Source organism: Aethalodelphis obliquidens, unplaced genomic scaffold, assembly GCF_003676395.1.
Source record: "Aethalodelphis obliquidens isolate GAN/ISIS:26980383/991018 unplaced genomic scaffold, ASM367639v1 scaffold27, whole genome shotgun sequence".
Taxonomy (NCBI): domain Eukaryota; kingdom Metazoa; phylum Chordata; class Mammalia; order Artiodactyla; family Delphinidae; genus Aethalodelphis; species Aethalodelphis obliquidens.
In genome coordinates, this window is record NW_020837971.1 from 9,594,717 (window position 1) to 9,617,533 (window position 22,817).

The 22,817-nt window shown below is 38.6% G+C and overlaps 1 protein-coding gene across 2 annotated transcripts in view; it reads left to right on the top strand.

The window, feature by feature from the left end:
* The window catches only part of SLC26A4 (solute carrier family 26 member 4), a 61,849-nt gene that overhangs the window by 35,293 nt on the left and 3,739 nt on the right, over positions 1 to 22,817 (top strand). Inside the window, exons 14-20 of one of the 2 annotated variants that reach the window (XR_003436555.1) lie at positions 2,067 to 2,159; positions 3,076 to 3,171; positions 3,800 to 4,030; positions 6,029 to 6,083; positions 9,546 to 9,691; positions 12,157 to 12,240; positions 14,570 to 14,660. Coding sequence is in view for 1 of the 2 variants with exons in the window: in XM_027123925.1 (XP_026979726.1) it covers positions 2,067 to 2,159; positions 3,076 to 3,171; positions 3,800 to 4,030; positions 6,029 to 6,083; positions 9,546 to 9,691; positions 12,157 to 12,240; positions 14,570 to 14,593 (729 nt within the window). In the remaining variant the exon portion in view is untranslated. Of the gene's footprint in view, positions 1 to 2,066; positions 2,160 to 3,075; positions 3,172 to 3,799; positions 4,031 to 6,028; positions 6,084 to 9,545; positions 9,692 to 12,156; positions 12,241 to 14,569; positions 16,842 to 22,817 lie in introns of those variants that run through there. The other variant, XM_027123925.1, reaches the window with a different exon arrangement.

Consider the following 22,817-nt stretch of genomic DNA (forward strand, 5'->3'; position numbering starts at 1 on the left):
GCTAGGGATTTCCCTGGTGGCGCAGTGGTTAAGAATGCACTTGCCAATGCAGGGGACACAGGTTCGAGCCCTGGTCCAGGAAGATCCCAGATGCTGCGGAGCAACTAAGCCCGTGCGCCACAACTACTGAGCCTGTGCTTTAAAGCCCATGAGCCACAACTACTGAGCCCGCAAGCCACAACTACTGAGCCCACATGCCGAAACTACTGAAGCCCATGTGCCTAGAGCCCGTGCTTCGCAACAAGAGAAGCCACTGCAATGAGAAGCCCATGCACCACAATGAAGTTCGCCCCCAATTGCCGCAACTAGAAAAAAACCCGCGTGCAGGAACAAAGACACAATGCAGCCAAAGAGTAAATAAATAAATAAATTAAAATTTTAAAAAAAGAAAAAAATAAACCAGGCTAATTAGACAAGCACAAAGGTTTGAGAGACACCCAAGAGCTAGGGCAAGGCTGAACAATAAGTTTCATCTCCTACATATGCCAGTCCTTCAAGACTAGAAGACTAGAATAGGTAGCCATTTTGCCTAACACATAGAAACAAACGCAGAGAATCAAGCAAAATGAGGAAGAAACAGAGGAATATGTTCCAAATGAAAGTACAAGACAAAATTTCAGAAAGAGACTTTAATGAAACAGATAAGTAATGTACCTGATAAAGTGTTCAAAGTAATGGTTATAAAGGTGCTCAATGAATTCTGGAGTAGAATGGATGACCACAGTGAGTACTTCAACACAGAGATAGAAAATATAATAAGAAAAGTACCTAACAGAAGTCAAGAGCTGAAGAACACACTAACTGAACTGAAAAATACACTAGAGGCATTCAACAGCAGACCAGATGAAGCAGAAGAATGGATCAGCAACCTAGAAGACAGGACACTGGAACTGACCCAAGCAGAACAGCAAAAAGAAAAAAGAATTTTAAAAAGTGAGGATGGCTTAAGGGACCTATGGGACAACACCAAGCAGAATAACATTCACATTTAGGAGTCCCAGAAGGAAAAGAGAGAGACAGAAAGGGGCAGAGAACCTGTTTGAAGAAATAATGGCTGAAAATGTCCCTAAATGGGGAAGGAAACATTCAGGTCCAGGAAATACAGAGATTTCTAAATAAGATGAACCCAAAGAGATCTATATCAAGACATTATAAATAAAATGTCAAAAGTTAAAAGATAGAGAATCTTAAGGACAGCAAGAGAAAAATAACTTGTTACGTATAAAGGAACCCCCATAAGATTATCAGCTGATTTTTTAGCAGAAACTTTGCAGGCCAGAAGGAAGTTGCATGATATATTCAGAGTGCTGAAAGGACAAAACTTCCAACCAAGAAAGCTCTACCTGGCAAGGTTGTCATTCAGAATTGAAGAAGAGAGAAAGTGTTTTCCAGACAAGCAAAAGCTAAAGGAGTTAATCACCACTAAACCGGCTTTACAAAAATGTTAAAGGGATTTCTTTAAACTTAAAGTATAAAAATTCCATCCAAAAGCAGCAGAATACACATTCTTCCCACGTGCACATGAAACATTCTCCAGGATAGATAATATGTTAGGCTAGGTCACAAAAAAGTCCAACCCATTTAAGAACATTGAAATCATATTAAACATCTTTTCTGACCACTATGATGTTAAACTAGAAATCAATTACAAGAAGAAAACTGAAAAAAATGACAAATACATAGAGATTAAACAACATGCTATGAACAAACAATGGGTCAATGAAGAAATCAAAGGGGAAATAAAAAATTACCTTAAGACAAGTGAAAATGGAAATACAACATTCCAAAATCTGTGGGATGCAGCAAAAGAAGTTCTAAGAGGAAAGTTCATAGCAATTCAGGCCTACCACAGGAAACAAGAAAAATCTCAAATAAACAATCTAACTTTACACCCAAAGGAACTAGATAAAGAACAAACTCCTGTTAGAGGAAAGTTGAGGACTGCTGCCCAGCTTCTCTGAGCAATTGTCAGTCAGCTCCTAGCTGAATAGCCAAAAACTTAACTGAGTATTTAAGGCATGAAATGATTTAACCTCAGAAAAAAAAAATTTTTTTTTTAATGCTAGATTGAAGAACCTGAAGGAGTGAAGATTCTGAGATTTTCTAGTCCTATTTTTTATGGCAATGTTGATGGTTTAAAAAAATGTATCAAGTCCACAGTAAGTATTTTGTCCCTAGAAATCTACTTTCTAACTTCCTTTGAGACTTCATTCATTCTACAGGTATTTAAGGGGCTCAAACGTGGGCATAAGGTCCTATACCCTGTTCCCTTTGTACAGGGCATTAAGAATTATAACATCCTTGCCCTCAAATAACTTTCAATCTATTTGGGAATAGGAACAAACGATAATAACACATATGTTAAAATTCAGGTAGCAATAACTATGCGGAACAAAACCACTAGAGATGTCTCCAGGCAGACTTTGAGTAAGTTCCAAGTAAGTAGTATAGACAGTAAGTGTTAAGATTTCATGGAAGGGAGTCATCCGAGTTAGGTGGACTGATCAGGCTTTGCGTGGCGGTTGGGCAGAAGGAAGGAGATTATGGCAGGTGTTTGGGAACTACATGAGCTGAGAGGAAAATGTGGGAATGTGTATTGGGCAGGGGGTGGGGGAGGGGGGCAGTTGGAATAAAGGGTAAAAAGTATAAGTGGAATAGATAAGCAGGAAATTCTTGTCTTGAATTCCATGCTATGCTTCGAAGTTGGAGTTTGCCTCTAGATCAGTGTTTTCCTGAAGTTCAAAGGAATGTTCATAGACTTTGCAACAACAAGGGCTTTGCCATGTCAAGCAAATTTGGAAAACACAGGCTTAAAGTTAAAAAGGTTATTTTTTGCTTTTTTTTTTTTTTTTTTTGTCTTGGAGTCTTCAATGTGCTACTGCCTTCCCTGAGTCTCTGGGTGGGTGGGTTAGGGTGGCCCGGTAGTGGAGACCTCCATCGGGCCTCAGAATTTCTTTTCTGGCAGGGTACCTCAGCGAATAATACCACTTGAGAAATAGCCTTTCCAGATAAAAATTGCCATTAATGAGCATCAGGAACCAGACGTTTTAACTAACTTGACATTTTTTTCCAAAGGTTGGATTTGATGCCATTAGAGTGTATAATAAGAGGTTGAAAGCACTGAGAAAAATACAGAAACTCATCAAAAAAGGGCAATTAAGAGCAACAAAGGTGAGGCAACATCATTCTTTCGCCTCTGAAATTCTCTCATTTCTCAGATGACATAAAAGCAGTTAGACTGTCTAAAATTAAATATACCCTCTTTGGTACCCAGATGTGTACAAGCAGATGACATATGTATAATGGAGAACAGCTGAGTTGTTCTTTTAGGAGAGAGGGAAGGGGAGAGAATAAAATGAAATCAGCAGGGCTACTGGGAAACAAAGGGTGAGATTTTTTTTTTTCTATCATGAAATAAACCTTATTTTTACTAAAAGGAACAAAACAAATGCTAATTCAATGCCAGAAAATTACTCACAACAGAAGGCAGTCGTAAGTTCATAAACTTTTAGAGCTACAGTAGTTACCTTTTATTCAAACTCTCTTGTCAATGTTTCTCTTGGCTACGTTCTACAATCTTCCAGAAATCAAGCATTTCCTTTCTCCACTGTTCTTCCATTTTTCTTCCTAGAGAACATCAGAATTTGGGCTGAGGTAAACCTTATTCCCTAAGAGTTCATCCTCTTGATATTTTGCTTACCAAGAAGCAGTTTGTAGAACTTCTAAGTCATTTTAGATTAATTGTTGAAAGACATCCCAAATCATTAGTAATTGAGTTGGCAGTGTTTTCTTTGTTTAGAATGGCATTATAAGTGATGCTGGTTCATCGAATAATGCTTTTGAGCCTGATGAAGACATCGAAAATCCGGAAGAATTTGATATTCCAACCAAGGAAATAGAGATTCAAGTGGATTGGAACGCTGAGCTTCCAGTCAAAGTGAATGTTCCTAAAGTGCCGATCCATAGCCTCGTGCTTGACTGTGGAGCTGTCTCTTTCCTGGATGTTGTTGGAGTGAGATCATTGCGTGTGGTAAGGTTCCGTTGTTTCGAATTACATATTTGGAGCTTTGGCAATAGTAAAATGATATGGGTTTCCTGGTCTTGCAAAAGGGTGGTTGATTGCACAGGCTCTGTAATTTTTCTAGGGGAATGCTTTTGCAATAGAGTGTATTACTTTAAAGCACAGTCCCGCGGTGCTGGACTACCTGGGGTTGAATCCTGGCTCTACCACTTACTAGTGGTGTGACTTTGGGCAAGTTGCTTAATCTGTCTGTACCTCAGTTTCTCCATCTGTAATGTGGGGATAATGATGGTACCTACTTCATAGGGTTGTGATGAGGATTAAATGAGAAAAGTGAAGAGTGTCTGGCACATAGTCACACGTCAGCAAATATTAACATTTATTATGTTTTATTGTTCTGAGAATATATATGACATGGAATATGAAAAGAAAGAAAAATGGGCAAAATCTTGTGTTCAGTATTATGTTTTTATTTGTTATGCGAAGAGCAGCAGAATGAGAAACATTGTAGGACTGGAAAAGCCAGGCATTATCAAGGTTAGATCAGCAGCAAGCAGGTCAGGCATCTAGGAAGTCAAAGAGTTGAGGAGCATGCAGGACAGAAGCATTCAATCAGAAACCAGGTATGCAAGCTCAACTTCAATGATTCTTCTAACACATAGATGTGCAGTGCCACACGTGTACCAACCACTTGGCCAGGCACAAGAAACTAATTGTGGAATAGCCATAGTCCCTACCCTCATGGGACTAAGCAGTCTAAGGGGCAAGGCAAATATTAAGTAATCTTTTTTTTTTAAGTAATCTTTTAAATAACAATTGCAATTAGTCCTCCAAAGCAGACTAACTGGATGTCAACTTGACTGGGAGTGTCAAGTTTAGGTGAAGCTTCAGGAAGGTAGGTATCAAGAGGATTTGGCAGAAAAGTAGGCAGGTTCAAGGGAGCAACAATCAGGTATAATAATATCAAACTACCCTCAACTGAGGTTTAGCTTAGCTGGGGCTTCTTGGTACCTCTGCAAGGGGAGGAAATTATTCCAGGGTGTGGGTACTAGGCAGGTCAGGTAGAAGAGTGATTGACAAGAGTGCGAGAATATGCTGATAGGTTCTATTCCAGGTCTCTTAGCAGACCTGGTTATTAGCTCATTTGAGAACACACTCTTGTTCTTCTTTGTGCATTTCACTCTAGGCATTGGCTCAGATCCACCGTAGATTGTGTTGACCAAAGGGTTTAATGAATTACTTTGAGGAAAAGTCAAGATATTTAATGCCAGAATATTTTCTGCACCTAACAAATAGTTGCTTTCAAATGCTATAATGACAATTTTGAAAACTCCAAACTTTATACTTGCATAGAGGTCTTGATCTTTTTTCCCTAGAAACTTCAAGTTCTGTTTTATTATTGTCCATAGGTCTTGTGTCTTGATTCTTTTAAACTTTGCATTTTGAGATAACTGTAGATCCCCATGAAGTTGTAAGAAATAATACAGAGAGATCCTCTCTATCCCTTACCGAGTTTCTTTCAGTGCTAACGTCTTGCAAAACTATAGTACAAAATCACAATCAGAATATTGACACTGCTACAGTCAAACTACAGAGGTCAGTTTTTACATTTGGCATCTGGTGGCCACAAATCCACACCCGTATCGCTTCCACTCAAAGATATAAACTCATACTCTTCTTTCCAACCAGCAGAGGCTGCATTAGGAAGCTTCCTGTACTCCTTTCTTTCTTTCCTTCCACAAGTATTTATGGAGCACTTCTATGCTATCCAGTGCTGTTGAGCGCTGGATGTTGCCACCTATTGAGATATGGTCTTTTCATCCTAATCATCATCACTGTATGTTGAAAACCTCTATGGTTTTCCAATTTCTAATAATGAACTTGCTTCAAACTCCTGATTCACCGTGAAAGTGTTGGAAGTTTCTCCCGAGCAAGTAATTGAATGCTACTGAATTATGGGCAGATAAAGTTACTCATTGTTACAAATTCTCCTTTTTAAATTTTTAGATTGTCAAAGAATTCCAAAGAATTGATGTAAATGTGTACTTTGCATCACTTCAAGGTAAATGCATATACGTACATATCTATCTATAAGACTTTCCCTTAAGCCCTTTCTCCTACCTTGGAATGTGAGTACATGATGTCCAAAGGCCTTTTTTTCAAAAACAATTTTAATTGTGGTAAAAGATGTATAACATAAAATTTGCCATTTTAGTCACATTCAAGTGTACAATTCAGTGGCATTAAGTAATTCACCATGTTGTGCAATCATCACAACTATCTTTTCTTTCTTTCCTTTGTTTTTTTTTTGGTCAGTATAAAATTTATTACTGAGATATTTTGCACTGCTTGCTCCTGTTCACATCTTTGAGATCCAGCGTGTATTTTACATTTACTGCACATTTTTTGTTGTTGTTGCTGTTGTTAATTTTTGAGTTTTAAAAAATTTTCTTTTTCTTCTTCTTCTTATTTTTTTTTTTTGGCAGTACACGGGCCTCTCACTGTTGTGGCCTCTCCCATCGCGGAGCACAGGCTCTGGACGTGCAGGCCCAGGAGCCATGGCTCACGGGTCCAGCCGCCCCGTGGCATGTGGGATCCTCCCAGACTGGGGTACGAACTGTGTCCCTTGCATTGGCAGGCGGACTCTCAACCACTGCGCCACCAGGGAAGCCCAAAAATTTCTTTTTTTAATTGAAGTTTAGTTAATTTACAACATTTTATTAGTTTCAGGTATATAGCCTAGTGATTTAGTATTTTTGCCGATTATACTCCATAACAGGTTATTACAAGATAATGGCTATAATTCCCTGTGCTATACAGTATATCCTTGTTGCTTATCTATTTTACACATAGTAGCTTGTATGAAATAGGTTGATCTATTAATTTCATACCCCTAATTTGTCCCTCCTCCCTTTCCCCTCCCTTTTGGTAACCACAAGTTTGTTTTCTATATCTGTGGGTCTGTTTCTGTTTTGCGTATACATTCATTTGCATTTTTTTAAGTTTCCACATACAAGTGATATCATAAAGCATTTGTCTTTCTCTGTCTGACTTATTTCACTAAATATAATATTCCCTAGGTCCATTCATGTTGCTGCAGGGCAGAATTTCATTCTTTTTTATGGCTGAGTTATATTTCATTTCATATATGCCACATCTTCTTTTTTTTTTATTGGACTATAGTTGCTTTACACTGATGTGTATGACACATCTTAATCTAATCATCTGTTGACGGGCACTTGGGTTTCTTCCATGCTATTGTAAATAAAATAGGACCTAATTAACCTTAAAAGCTTTTGCACAGCAAAGGAAACCATCAACAAAATGAAAAGGCAACCTACCAAATGGGAGAAAATATTTGCAAATGATGTGACTGACAAGGGGTTAATATCCAAAATATACAGAAAGCTACAAATAACAAATGCCGGAGAGGCTGTGGAAAAAAAGGAACTCTCGTACACTGTTGGTGAGAATGTAAGTTGGTGCAGCCACTATGGAAAACTGTATGGAGGTTCCTCAAAAAACTAGAGTTGCCATATGACCCAGCAATCCCACTCCTGGGCATATATCCGGACAAAACTATAATTCAAAAAAATACATGCACCCCTATGTTCATAGCAACACTATTCACAATAGCCAAGATATGGAAACAACCTAAATGTCCATTTACAGATGAATGGATAAAGAAGATGTGGTACATATATTCAATGAAATACTACTCAGCCATGAAAAAGAATGAAATAATGCCATTTGCAGCAACACGGATAGACTTACAGATTATCATACTAATTGAAGTAAGTCAGAAAAAGAAAGATAAATACCATATAATATCACTTATATGCAGAATCTAAAATATGACACAAATGAACCTATCTACAAAACAGAAACAGACTCACAGACATAGAAAGCAGACTTGTGGTTGCCAAGGGGGAGAGGGGGTGGGGGAGGGAGGCTTGGGATTGGGAGTTTGGGATTAGCAGATGCAAACTATTACATATAGAATGGATAAACAACAAGGTCCTACTATATAGCACAGGGAACTATATTCAATATTCTGTGATAAACCATAATGGAAAAGAATATAAAAAAAGAATGTATATATATGTATAACTGAATCACTTTACAGCAGAAATTAAAACAACATTGTAAATCAACTATACTTCAATAAAAAAAAGATTTGAAAAAAAAATACAGACAGCTCATAGAACTCAATATCAAAAAACCAAACAACCCAATAAAAAAGTGGGCAAAAGATCTGAACAGACATTTTTCTAAAGAAGACATACAGATGGCTAACAGGCACATGAAAAGATGCTCAACATTGCTAATTATTAGAGAAATGCAAATCAAAACAACAATGAGATACCACCTCACATCTGTCAGAATTTCTATCATTAAAAAGTCTACAATTAAAAATGTTGGTAAGGATGTGGAGAAAAGGGCCCCCTTGTACACTGTTGGTGGGAATGTAAATTGGTGCAGCCACTGTGGAAAACAGTATGCAGGTTTCTCAAAAAACTAAAAATAGAAGTACCATAGGATCCAACAATTCTACTCCTGGGTATATATCTGGAAAAAAACGAAAACACTAATTCAAAAAGATACATGTGCCCCAAAGTTTATCACAGCTATCTATTTTCAAAAATTTCATTGCCACAAACAGAAACTCTACCCATTAAATAATCACTCTGAAGGCCTTTTTGAACCTAGAAAAATTACTTCCAGTTTGTGCCACAGAGCTGGTAATGCATGGAAACCTACGTCCTGACAGCAATGCAGGATCAATGAAGAAAAACTGTCATGGGGAGAGCAGAGCTAGAGATGACTTAGACCCCATAGAACTAGAGGAACTTCCAGGGTATGAGTCTGTGTCTGTCTATGTACAAGCGTGTGTAGGAAAATACTAGTGCTTAGGCTGAGTTCTCTAGAAGCAGAGCCTGAGATAAGGATTCTTGCATAAGTGATTTATTGAGAGAGTACAGTGGAAAATTTATGAAGGAGTGAGGGGAACAGGATAGGGCAGTGGGAGAAGACAAAGACATGGCTTCAGAATCTACTTAGTCTGACTTCACAGGGAACACACAACAAGAAAAGCACCAGATGGTTATCCTTCCTTGAGGGGAAGGGGGCTGGCCGGCCCTTTTACCTCCTGATCAATCAGTCCGTGGCTGCAGGCCACCCGAGGGAGGGGGTGTAACCTCCCAGGCTTTCTCAGGTGAGACAGCTCCCACTGGCCAAAGAAAGTTCTCCAGAGAAGGGCACAGCTGTGAACACCAGCCAGACTCATAGCAGCTGGAGGACGGGAAAAAGGGACGTGGCTGGGAAACACCACCATTTACTACAACCAGTTATGGTATCAGCATTCCATGTGCTACTGGAAAAGAAACTCTGTCTAGAGCAGGATCACATTTTGGAAATGAGAAAAAAGAATTAAAAGGAGGAGGTACAAAGACTTAGAACTGGTTGATGTTATAAAAATAGCTTTTCCTAGAGACTAACTAAACATTATCTCTTTCTTTTGAAGATCATGTGATAGAAAAGCTGGAGAAATGTGGTTTCTTTAATGATAACATCAGAAAGGACATATTCTTTTTGACTGTCCACGATGCTGTCCTCCATCTCCAGAACCAGGTGAAATCCCAAGAGGTTCAAGATTCCATTTTAGAAACGGTAAACAGTGAATCTTTCTACATATGTATCTTTCCTAAACTACCAGGATTTCTGTAAATGGCAAAAATTCCACAAATCTAGGTTTGATTCCCAGCCTGGTGGGATTTTAAGGCATCTCCTTAACTTTTCAGAGCCTTAGTTTTCTCATTAGTAAAATGGGAGTAAAAACATTTACCTTGCTAGGTACATATGAAGACTAAATGTGAGAGTTTATAGGAAAACACCTGGTATTAGCTAGTACAATTAGTTCTATAATGTGTGGGTTTACTAATAAAAGTAGGCATTAGCCGTAGTGACTTTTTAGATTATAGCCACCGAATCTTTGATCTTCTGTGATTTGTGTATAAAATGCAATTTAGGGCTTTCCTGGTGGCACAGTGGTTAAGAATCCGCCTGCCAATGAAGGGGACATGGGTTCGAGCTCTGGTCCGGGAAGATTCCACATGTCACGGAGCAACTAAGCCCATGAGCCACAACTACTGAGCCTGTGCTCTAAAGCCTGCGAGCCACAACTACTGAGCCTGCGTGCCACAACTACTGAAACTCACCCGCCTAGAGCCCATGCTCCACAACAAGAGAAGCCACCACAATGAGAAGCCTGCCCACCGCAACGAAGTGTAGCCCACATTTGCCGCAACTAGAGAAAACCCGTGCGCAGCAAGGAAGACCCAATGCAGCCAAAAATAAATAAATAATTTTTTAAATGCCATTTAAATTCTCAGCAGTCTGGAAACTCTTGATTATCTATATCTGTATCTATCTATATATATATATATAGATATTTTTTTTTTTTTTTTGGGTTGCACGGCACGGCTTGCAGGATCTTAGTTCCCTGACCAGGGATCAAACCCGTGGCCCCTGCAGTGGAAGTGTGGAGTCCTAACCACTGGACCACCAGGGAATTCCCTAGCAGTGTCTTTAAATAGGATCCGTTAGGTCGTAAGTGATTTTTGAAAAAGAAAAGAAAAAAAAAAAAAGAAAGCCATGAATCATTCCAGAGTTTATTCCTCACAAAACAGGATAGACCCCGATTTTCCACAGGCCTCCTTATTTTGTCATTTCTCCTGTAAAATACCCAGGAGAGTTGAGCATTCTGATGTGGGTCATTGGGCTTGGCCTACTGCCTGGTACAAGAACCTCATCTCTCATGGACCTTCTCACTGTGAATTTGGGAAACTAAAACAAATGCCTATAAAAATAACAGCAATAATAATTATTCTGGTGACACAGACAACTATATTTTATTTTTTTTATTTATTTATTTTTGTTGCGGTACGCAGGCCTCTCACTGCTGTGGCCTCTCCCATTGCGGAGCACAGGCTCCGGACGCGCAGGCTCAGCGGCCATGGCTCACGGGCCCAGCCGCTCTGCGGCATGTGGGATCTTCCCGGACCGGGGCACGAACCCGTGTGCCCTGCATCGGCAGGCGGACTCTCAACCACTGCACCACCAGGGAAGCCCGACAACTATATTTTAAATTGCTTTCCCTTTTTTCTAAGAGTGGGATAAGCAGATTCTTACTGTAGATTGGAAGTTAATATTTGAAGTGAAACTAATTTGGAAAACAATAATACATTATGCTTTTTATCTATTGTTAGTGGAAAGATTGTTCTGCTGAATGCTGCTAGAGAATATACTAGTCCTAAATACCAAGATGTGGATCTTAAATACAAAAAAAAAAAGGCGCTACGTGCAAGATGCTCAGCTTTGAAAACTCATAAACCTTTTTAAAAAAAATCTAACTTAAAGTTCCTAACCCACAAGTAACAACAAAGCAAGATCATATAACAAGAACTGGGTTATTTATTTGTGAGATTAAAAGTAGCTAAAAAGCCCTCTGAAATGTCACTCTTGCCTTGATACACATTTAGGGTGGCTTTGGGAATACCCTTTATGCGTAAGACAAAGTCCAGATTGTTACTGGTTTCCTCTGTGTGGAAGATTAAATTACATACTACGGCTAAAAAGCAGAACTTTCCTGAACAACTACTTGGTTCATAGATGTTGGTTTCCATCTCCAATAACATTAATTCCCATCCAATTCAACTTGAGACTGTTTATGGCCATCACTCAGGAGCCCTTCACTGGGCATTCATTGCATGCTCAATGCTGTACCCAGTGCGCCTCGCTTGGCCATTGAAAGAAAACTCCCATTGACTGCTGAATCATTTAGGCAGACAGGGCGACTTGTTAAGAGGCATACACTTCAGAGGTTGGGGAAGAAAGCTGCAAAGGAGATTAGACAATGGAGAACTATACTAGTTCACACTTGAATGTGAAAAAAATGGTATAGGGAGAATTCTAAGTGGGAAATATAAAAGGACAAGAAAGTGGAAAAGGATTTTGAAGTATGTAGATTATAAATGAGAGGCACCAGCAAAGCTTCAAATCGTTTTCAGTGAAGTATCAGGTGGGTTAATGCTATTACACCTCCAATAAATATTCTCCGTGTTCTCTTTGTCAAGATCACCCTCATCCAAGACTGTAAAGATCCTCTTGAATTAATGGAAGCAGAGCTGATTGAAGAAGGACTTGATGTCCAAGATGAGGTATGATCATTATGTTCATTCCAAGAAAATAATTTGGATTAAATAGAATAATACTTGTAGAATTAAAACTATTTGATAAAAACTATTCAGGGAAAAGAATTTTTTAGAAGTACCAAGAGGATGGCTTGATAGAAAGGGGAAAATGGGAAACAAGGGTTCTCCCTTGAAGACATAGTACCTGAGGGGACCTTTTGTCCCAGGCATACAGGCGTGATCAGCAACTGGAAGCAGACAACACATTGGTCCTGATTTTATACCTAAGCCTCCACATACCTTCTTTTCCAGAGACCCAAGGCCAGTGAGATAGGAGAAAGGTGAATGGAGGAAATTTTTAAACCAGGAGTTTCATAAGCTTCAGAAATAGAATGTGAGCAGTAGGAACCTCATGACTTTTCTTCATCTGACTGATGACAGCTTAAAAAAGAGACTGATTCTGTGTATTTCTGTTGCCATTGAGGGCATCAGACTCTTCTAGGAAACTTGACTGAAACTTACAGTATCTGACCGGACTTTGTGGCTCCATCACTCAGTAAAATTGGACCAACAAAAGAAGATCAAAGAATTTTAAAGTTGAAAGATGTCTAGAAATCAGTTAGCCCCACATTCTCGGCCATGCAGAAATCTCTCCTACCCCATCCTTAAGGATGTTGCCTCAGCTTTCGTGTGAACATTTCTAGACATTGCCAACTAGCAGCAAAGGGAGTTTGCTACATAGTTGAAGTCTCCAAGTGTTAGCTGTGCTTACAAACTGGATACACCCTTTCTCTAATAATCATCCAGTGGACTGAAGTCCTTTTGGTTGCCTTCTCTGCACAGTCCTTAAATATTTGAGAGCAGCTTTCATGTTTCCAACAGGCTCTATCCTGGGAGAGACTCCTCCAGTTCCCTTTACTCTTCCTCATAGACATGAAATTTGTTAATCCTTCCCTGGTCAAGAAGGGGACATAAAACCCCAGATGGGGTCAACTATGACCTACCTTGATTTCATCAAGATATTTACATTACTGCAACTTAAGAATGGGTTTATTTTCATAACAGCTACATCAAAATCTTTGCTTTTACTGAGCAGGGGTCAACTAAAGACTTGGGCATTTTCACATGAACTGTAGTCTAGCTGGGCTCCTCATTTATATTTATATAATTGGTTTTGGCCCTAATGCAGAACTACACATTCTTCTGCTAGGTTACAGCTTCCTGGTTCCAGTTTATTGACATTGTTTTGAATAGTAAATCTATCATCCAGCATATTAACTATGTAACCCCACTGGGCGCCATATGCAAATCTGGATAAGCAGGACTTGTTTGCTGTATTCCAGGTCCTGATAAAAATGTTGAAAAGAATAACACTCAAACCCCAATGATAAAATCAGGCAGTGAGGATGACAGGCAGAGAAGATTTTTGTGGAAGAAATACACTAAGTAGAGTGAAAATCAGGGGTTCCACATTTTAGCCCATCAGCTTGGTGAGGCCAGGAATTTCATTACTGAGCTGTGAAGTCCTTCCAGCTTTTACTAAAAGTCCTTCCAGCTTTTATGACTATGGATGTAGGGCCAACTGAGTTGAGTGAAAACTCATATATCAAAACTGGAACTTAAGAAGTTGCCACACTATATAGAAGGTTTTTTTTTGTTTTTGTTTTTGTTTTTTGCGGTACGCGGGCCTCTCACTGTTGTTGCCTCTCCCGTTGCGGAGCACAGGCTCCGGACGCGCAGGCTCAGCGGCCATGGCGCACGGGCCCAGCCGCTCCGCGTCATGTGGGATCTTCCTGGACCGGGGCACGAACCCGTGTCCCCTGCATCGGCAGGCGGACTCTCAACCACTGCGCCACCAGGGAAGCCCTAGAAGTATTTTTGATGTCACATAAAAGCATCATTCAGGTAGGGTTCCTGTAGGTAGGGAAACAGTTAGAGTGGTTTTCAGGGCCTGGGCTTTAGAACAAACAGACTTGAGTGCTGGCCCTGATTCTGCAACTTACCAGCTGGGTAGCTTAGGGCAATTTACTTATCCTGTCTTCATTTTAGTTTCTTCCTGTAAAATAGAAATAATAATACCTCACAGAGTTGCGACCATTAACGGGTACATGTGCAGGAATAAAACAGTGTCTTGTACATAGTAAGTACTCAAGAAATAGTCATTATTGTTTTTAAAATACATCCAATTAAAGTATGATGAGGTACAAAATTAAGTTTTTACTCTACTTTTATTGTGATGCTATACACCTAAGTAAATGTAAGCAACCAACACTACACAAACATATTTGCAAAAAAGTTAAGGTAGACTTAAGGAGAATTCAGTTGCATCAACACTGTTTCCCCTTTGCCTCCACAGGCTATGCGAAGACTTGCTTCCTGAAACTGGGATCAGGAGGTCGCTCTAAGCAAGGACTGCAAGGCAAATTTTACCCACCACGTAATTCTATGCAAGTATTTTCTGCATGGACTATTTTCTTCAAACTTGAAACACTCATTCTTTTCCATTAGATTTTTTTAAATCTTTGATTTTTCTTTTAACCTCTTAACCACTGAAAGAAAAGCACTAAGATTGTTTCTAGGCTTTATTTATAAAATGAGTAGCTTACTTCTAAAATGTGCAAAATGGTGAAGAAAAAAATTTAACAATGTCCAGGATCTGAGGATATTATGCTGCTGTTCTCCACGACAGATCTGCTGACAATATTCATGTAGGTACACGTGTACCTCTGTGCAGCTGGGGCAAGTGTCACCCAACACAGCCTCTGTGGGCAGGCAGGTGAGGCAGGAATGTTTATCCTATAGAAAAATCTATTTCTGACTGACCTTGATACCCATGAGCTAAACTGATCACAGTGAGTAAAAGTTGAAATATAATTATTAATGTACTTAACAATAAATGCCTTTAAAAACTCCCTTTGGTAAATGCATCAAAAAAAGATTTTAAGAATGCAAATTTGGTTAGTACTTAGTAATGTAGTATTACTATATGTGACCAGATATGTAACCAGAATTCAGAATAACGGAAATGGTTCACTTAAAAGCTATAGAATTGGGCTGATACATTTTAGAAACACTGACTCAGAGAAATGAAGTGATAAGATTACTGTGGTTTATAGAAATAACTTTTTGATATAATAATCAAGGATCACAAATAAGATCTAGTAAAACATATGGTACTATCTTTAGTTGAAAAATGCAGTTTTAATTTATCTTAGTTTATAGAAATGGTCATTGTGTAGAGTATATTTAAGTATGGTCTATTTAAAATCTAACATAAAATTTGTGTTATTTTGAACAAAAATCAATTTTGTTTATAAGACCATGGTGATTAAAACAAGTTTATGTTTTTCTTTTAAAATTTAGCATTATGTGAAATGATCTTTAACTGAATTCTAAATACCTTCCAAAAAACATCTAAAAAGTGAACTGCTTATATATATATGTATATATATACACATGTATATATATACATATATATACTGATTGAGACAAATCATTCTAAATGAACTCAATATCAAAGGAAAAAAGTTGGTTTGGAATACACACATTGAAAGTATATGCTTTTAAAAATCCATGTGTTAAGCCCCAAAATATTTTTTACTTAACCTTTTCTGAGTGCCAACAATTTTCTAGGCATTGTATATAATATTTAGGCTTTGGTCCTGTGGACTAGTCCCATGTATTTCACGCTGGAGTGAATGAAGTTGTACTTCTAGAGAAAAATACTCAGGTCCTCAACTGAGGCAATGTCTTAAGTTGACAGAGAATGATATTGCACCTTTGGCACAGATGTGTGAAATTCCCAAATGTGTTTGGCTGTCTAAAGGCAGCATGTCTTATCTCTGTTTTTCTTCTTAAATACTATCAGAAATAAAGTCTCTATCTACTTCTGCAGGAATATCATTTAGTGATCATATCAAATTGGTTGACTAAAAGCATTATTTTCCTCCCTCCATCCCCATACTACATACCAGAATTTCAGTGAGTCTGCAGTGAGTTGCAGAATTTCAGTGAGTTGCAGTCTTTTATGCTCATGGGTTATACTGTCTTTAATAGATGTGGAACAGATTTCTCCCTATGTTTGGTACAGCATAACCAGGATTATAATGTTATCTCATTTTTATAGTAATACCTGCCTATAACGGCAACAAATCATATCTCTAAAGAGTGAATATAATAGTCTTGCAGAAAATGGATGAATACCTCTGTTCAATAGAGGAAATACGCACTGCTCTTTTCTTTTTTTTAATTAGTTGAAGGAAATATCAAAGTTACATTTTAAAGGCTAGAGTTTTGTAAAATCTTGGGTCCATTTGTGGCTGTATAAGACCACAGTCTTTGACTTGTTCCCCGAGCACACTCTAGTAATACTTTCTCTTTCATGCATTTTGTGAATAGTAAACAGACTTTTAATTCTATATTGTCAATGGAAATTTTACTTGAAATTAAAGCTTTTGTTATGTTTTTAACCTTGAGGATAAAATTCCACTATTGTATATGAAAAGTGAAAAAAATCAAATCATGTATACTTGGAAATATTTGCACATATTTTTTATGAAAAGTAATGTTGCCTTTTAAGCTATTCTGATGTGTCGCTTCCGAACAAACTATTAAATAAAAAAAAAAAGGCTAAATTTAAGTGTTCCAGTACTTTTTTTTTTTTAATTGGGGTATAGTTGATTTACAGTATTATATAAGTTTCATGTATATCATATAGTGATTCAAAATTTCTATAGATTATACTCCATTTAAAGTTATTATAAAATATTGGTTATATTCCCTGTGCTGTACAATATATCCTTGTAGCTTACTTATTTTACTTTATTTATTACTTTTTTATAATGATACCTTTCTTTCTTTCTTATTTATTTATCTATTTTTGGCTGCATTGGGTCTTTGTTGCTGCACACAGGCTTTCTGTAGTTGAGGCCAGCAGGGGCTACTCTTCGGTGTAGTGTGCATGCTTCTCATTGTCATGTCTTCTCTTGTTGTGGAGCATGGGCTCTAGGCATGTGGGCTTCAGTAGTTGTGGCACGTGGGCTCAGCAGTTGTGGCTCGTGGGCTCTAAAGCACAGGCTCAGTAATTGTGGTATAGGGGCTTAGTTGCTCCGCAGCACTTGGGATCTTCCCAGACCAGGGCTCGAACCTGTGTCCCCTGCATTGGCAGGAGGATTCTTGACCACTGCGCCACCAGGGAAGTCCACTTATTTATTTTATGCATAGTAGTTTGTACCTCTTAAATCCCTGCCCCCATCTTGCCCCTCCCCCCTACCCTTTCCCTACTGGTAACCACTAGTTTGTTCTCTGTATCTGTGAGTCTGTTTCTGTTTTGTTATATTTTTATATTCCACATATAAGTGATAACATACAGTTTTTGTGTTTCTCTGACTTATTTCACTAAGCATAATACCCAACAGGTCCATCCATATTGTTGCAAATGGCAAAATGTCATTCTTCTCTATGGCTGAGTAGTACTCCATTTTATGTGTGTGTGTGTGTGTGTGTGTGTGTGTGTGTGTGTGTGTGTATACACACATACCACATCTTTATCCATTCATCTATTGATGGACAGGTTGCTTCCACATCTTGGCTATTATAAATAATGCTGCTGTGAACACTGGGGTGCATGTTATCTTTTCAAATTATTCAGCAGTGGGATTGCTGAATCATATGGTAGTTCTAATTTTGGTTTTTTGAGTAGCCTCCATAATGCTTTCCACAGTGGCTGCACCAATTTGCATTCCCACCAGTAGTGTAAGAGGGTTCTCTTTTCTCCACATCTTCACCAACATTTGTTATTTGTGGTCTTTTTGATGATAGCCATTCTGACAGGTGTGAGGTGACATCTCATTGTGGTTCTGATTTGCAATTTTCTGATGACTTAACGATGTTGAGCATCTTTCCATGTGCCTGTTGGCTATCTGTATGTCTTCTTTAGAAAAATGTCTATTCAGTTCTTCTGCCTATTTTTTGATTGGGTTGTTTGTTTGATATTGAGTTGTATGAGCTGTTTATATATTTCAAATAATAACTGCTTATCGGTCATATCATTTACAAATATATTCTCCCATTCAGTAGGTTGTCTTTTCATTTTGTTGATGGTTTCATGTGCTGTGCAGTGTGTCAGTACTCTTTATTAGTCATCATTTTGATGTATTCTTCATAGCTCTACTTCCATTTCTGTGTAATTTCTTTTTGAAAAGACTTATTCATGCAATAAACAATGTTACCCACAAATATCTCCATCCAATCTTTTTTTTTTTTTTTTTTTTGCAGTACGCGGGCCTCTCACTGTTGTGGCCTCTCCCGTTGCGGAGCACAGGCTCCGGATGCACAGGCTCAGCAGCCATGGCTCACGGGCCCAGCCGCTCTGCGGCATGTGGGATCTTCCTGGACCGGGGCACGAACCCGTGTCCCCCGCACCGGCAGGCGGACTCTCAACCACTGCGCCACCAGGGAAGCCCTCCATTCAATCTTGTAATTTTACCCAAATATTTCCAGCTTATTTTATGCAACGATTTTCATTATTTTAAGCAAACTTTTCTTTCTGGTACAACATACACATCAAAATGATACAAAGTATAGTGTACTGCATGAAGAATTTTCACAAAACAAGCACACCAGTGTAGCCAGCACCCAGATCAACAAGCAGGAAATAACCAGCATCCCAGACGCCCTCTCATGCTCCCTTCCAGTAATTGCCCCAATGGATAATTACTGTGCTGATTTCTAACACTTGTTCTTTGAACTTTGTATAAATGGAATCAAAATGGAAAGATTTCTATCAAAGTAGGAAGATTATTTCTCTTTTTTCCCTTTCTCTTTTGTGTCTGTCTCCTTTCACTCGGTATTACAAATGTAAGATTCATCCATGTTATTGCATATTGCAATCATTCATTCTCACGGTATTCCATTGTCTGAATTTACCACCAGTTATTTATCCATCCTACTGTTTATGGATATTTGGGTTGTTTCCAGTTTTCGGCTTTCATGAATAGTGCTGCTATGAACATTCTTGTTATTTATTTATTAATTTGGTAAACATATGCACACAATTCTGTGAAGTATATACCTAAGAGCAGAGTTGCTGGGTCATATACATATCCGTTTCAGTAGACACTGCAGTAGATAACTAGCATCTACGGCAGAATTTTTTCCAAAGCGATTGTACCAACTCATACTTCTATCAATTGTGAGTTAGAGTTCTAGTTGCTACACATTTTTGTCAACACTTGGTTTGTGTATCTTTTTCATCTAAGCTGTTCTTGTGGGTGTGTAGTAGTATCATACTATGGTTTTAATTTGCATTTCTCTGATGACTAAAGAAGTTGAACATCTCAGACGTTTATTATCATTTAACATTTAAATATCCTCTTTAGTGAGTCATGGGCCCAAATCATTTGCCTATTTTTCTTTTCTGGCCATCTGCCTTTTTCTAATTGCCTTGTAAGAGTTTATGTAGTAAGGATACAAATCCTTTTTGAAAAATGTACTGTAAATATCTTATTCTGTGGATTGCCTTTTCACCCTTAATCGTGATGACTTTTGATCGAGAGAAGTTCTTAATTTCAATGTAGTTCCTGTAGTTCCATTTATCACCTTTTACCTTAACGGTTAGACTTTTTTTTTTTTTTGGTGTCTAGTTTAAGAAATTGTGCCTCCCCAAGATAACAAAGATATTTTCCTGTGTTTTCTTCTAAAAACTTTAATTCTCACATTTAGATATACAGTATATTTGAAGTCAATTTTTATATATGCTGTGACGCAAGGAGTAAAGATACATTTTTTTGTTCCCAAACGAATATCCCATTGACCCAGCAACTTTCATTGAAAATACCACATCTGGTGGTCCAGTGGGTAAGACTCCAAGCTCCCAGTGCTGGGGACCCAGTTTCGATCCCTGGTCAGGGAACTAGATCCCGCATGCATGCTGCAACTAAGAGGTCTGCAGGCCGCAACTAAAAGATCCTGCGTGCTGCAACTAAGACCCAGTACAGCCAAAATAAATAAATAAATAAATATTAAGATAAAGAGAAAATACCATCCTTTCCCCTTCTTTGATGCAATGTAACCTTTATCATAAATCAGCTAACTCTATATGCTTGTGTCTGTTTCTAGACTCTCTGTTCCATTGGTCTATTTTTCTGCCCTTGTACCAATACTTTACTGTCTTAATTACTATAGTTTTTAGTAACTCTAGATCTTTGGAAGTGTAATTCTTCCAGTTTGTTCTTTTCCTACTATATTTATGCTTAGCCCTCTGCATTCCCATTTACATTTTAGAAGAGCCTATCAATTTGTAACAATTATTATTCTTAATATATTTTCTAGAATTAGCAAAAATTTTCATCAGGAAAGGACCAATGACCCTGAAAAAATTAAATTTAAAAAATTAAATGAAATATACGCTGAAACTCACAAAATTAATCATGATTATGCCTTATTAGATGATACAAAATATGAAAGCAACATGATTTTTGTGTTTGTTTTTTATTTTTAATTAGAGAGAAATATAGATTTCAACTCATGTGTTTCATAAACTTACATGGTGGGACTCCCAGGTTGAGGTCAAGTTGTGTTTAGTTGGAACTGAGATGTGTGCAGGCACTGCCACTGATGGGCCAGGCTAAAGAGAAGTCTGTGTAATGACTGAGGAGCTTCTTGGGATAGAGACATTTATTCCAAAGCAAGAAGGAGCAGACTTAAAGAGCTGACCCAGTAACAAGGCTGAGTTGTTGGTGGACAGGGTGACTGGCGTAATATAGTGTCTGTCATCCTGGGGTATGTTCTAGAGACAGATCCATGAATACATGTTTTGGTCCTATGAAGAAATGAAGCTGCAAAAATATAATCCAAAAGAGCTGCTTTACTGAAACCCCTATAAAAGGATGGGGCCCATGAAATGCTCTTGACGACCATTATAACAATATAATTTCCAAGGCAGAGGAAGGCATTCTGCCCTGGTCTCCAGGCACACCTACAGCTCTGGAGACACCTCAGGTCTTCTCCTGCAAGAATGCACAGAGGATAGCAGTCCTTGGTAGGACTGACTTGCTCATGAACACATTTCAGGTCCTCATTGGAACTTCCAGAAGTATTTGAGGGGTCTTTTATTTGGGGCTTAGGCCTGTATGAACAGAAGCGATGAGAGTCAGTAAATTATGGCTCTTTTCAATTTGCATCAGGCTGGGTTCCTGAAGAAAGTTTGGTTTCATTTAGAATAGAAAGCCCTTATCATGCAAACAATATAACAAAAACCACATGAATTTTAATCATACAAACTTCGGTTCCATAAAAAAGCCAAATAAAGAAAAATAGCCAGAAGGAATGGGAGAGAGAGAAAAATAAAAGTGATGAGGGGGAAGGAAAAGAGGGCCAAAGAAGGGAAAGAGAAAGAAAAAGAACCACGATGAGGAAAATGGCATCAGGAAAGGGAGAGAAATAAGAAAGGAGAAATTAACTGAAGAAAGAGAAAGAAAAGGAAGGTTAAAATAAAAGGTGGAGAGAAGAAGAGACAGGACATCAGGGAAAAGTAGAAAGGAAAGATGAGGGAGAGAATTTAGTAGTGAAAAAAGAAAATTCAAATAAAGGATTGACTTCAATACAATCATATCATTTGAGAACTCAGAGAATTTAGCAGCGCTCCCTCTCCCACACATCACGCCAACCCCTGAGTTCTTGGTCCCCCTTACCTGGCTATATTTTTTTCCTCCATAATAGTTATCAGTCCACCTAATGCAATTTATCTCCTCTCCCTACTTCCTCCCTTATGCTAAAACATAAGCTCCACCAGGGTAGGGATCTTTGTTTTATTCCTGGACAGATTCCAAGCACTAGAGGAGTGAAGAGTGCCAGGCCCACAGAAGGTGCTTAATACTGTTGGAAGACTGAATCACGATGCAGTGATGCTAAATAAGGCCGCCATGGTTTGAGCATAGCAGTCCTCTGAGTATTCAAGACATTCAGAGTTCCCTGGGCTTTCCAGCCTTTTCCTATGGCCTACACAACTGCCTATCGGCCTGCTCTCCCCACTCGTCTCCAGAAAAACAGCTGGGGATTTGCTAGGATACTCACAGAGCTCTAAGGAGCTGAAGGCTCTTCTAGACTCTACACTAATTTTGAATCTGCTGAGGTAGCCCACTTCATCCCTTTCTTCAGGAATATCTTTGGGCCTAGACACAGGGGAACTGTTTTTGTATAAGATCCTGCCCCAGTGCACTGTTTTAGACCAAGTCCTCCAGTATTCTGAATCCCTCCCCATTACACTTAAAAAAACAAAAAACCATTTTATTTTGAAATGATCATAGATTCACAAAATGTACAGCAAGTTTCCCATGTACCCTTTGCCCAACCTCCCCCAATGTCAGCATCTTACACAACTACAGAACAATTCAGAACCCAGGAAATTGGCATTGGTACAAACCATAGAGCTTATTCACATGTCACCACTCATTTGCGTGTGTGTGTGTGTGTGTGTGTGTGTGTGTGTGTATGTTCTATGCAATTTTATCCCAAGTATAGCTTCATGTAAACACCATCACAATCAAGATGCATAGCTAGGGCTTCCCTGGTGGCGCAGTGGTTGAGAGTCCACCTGCCGATGC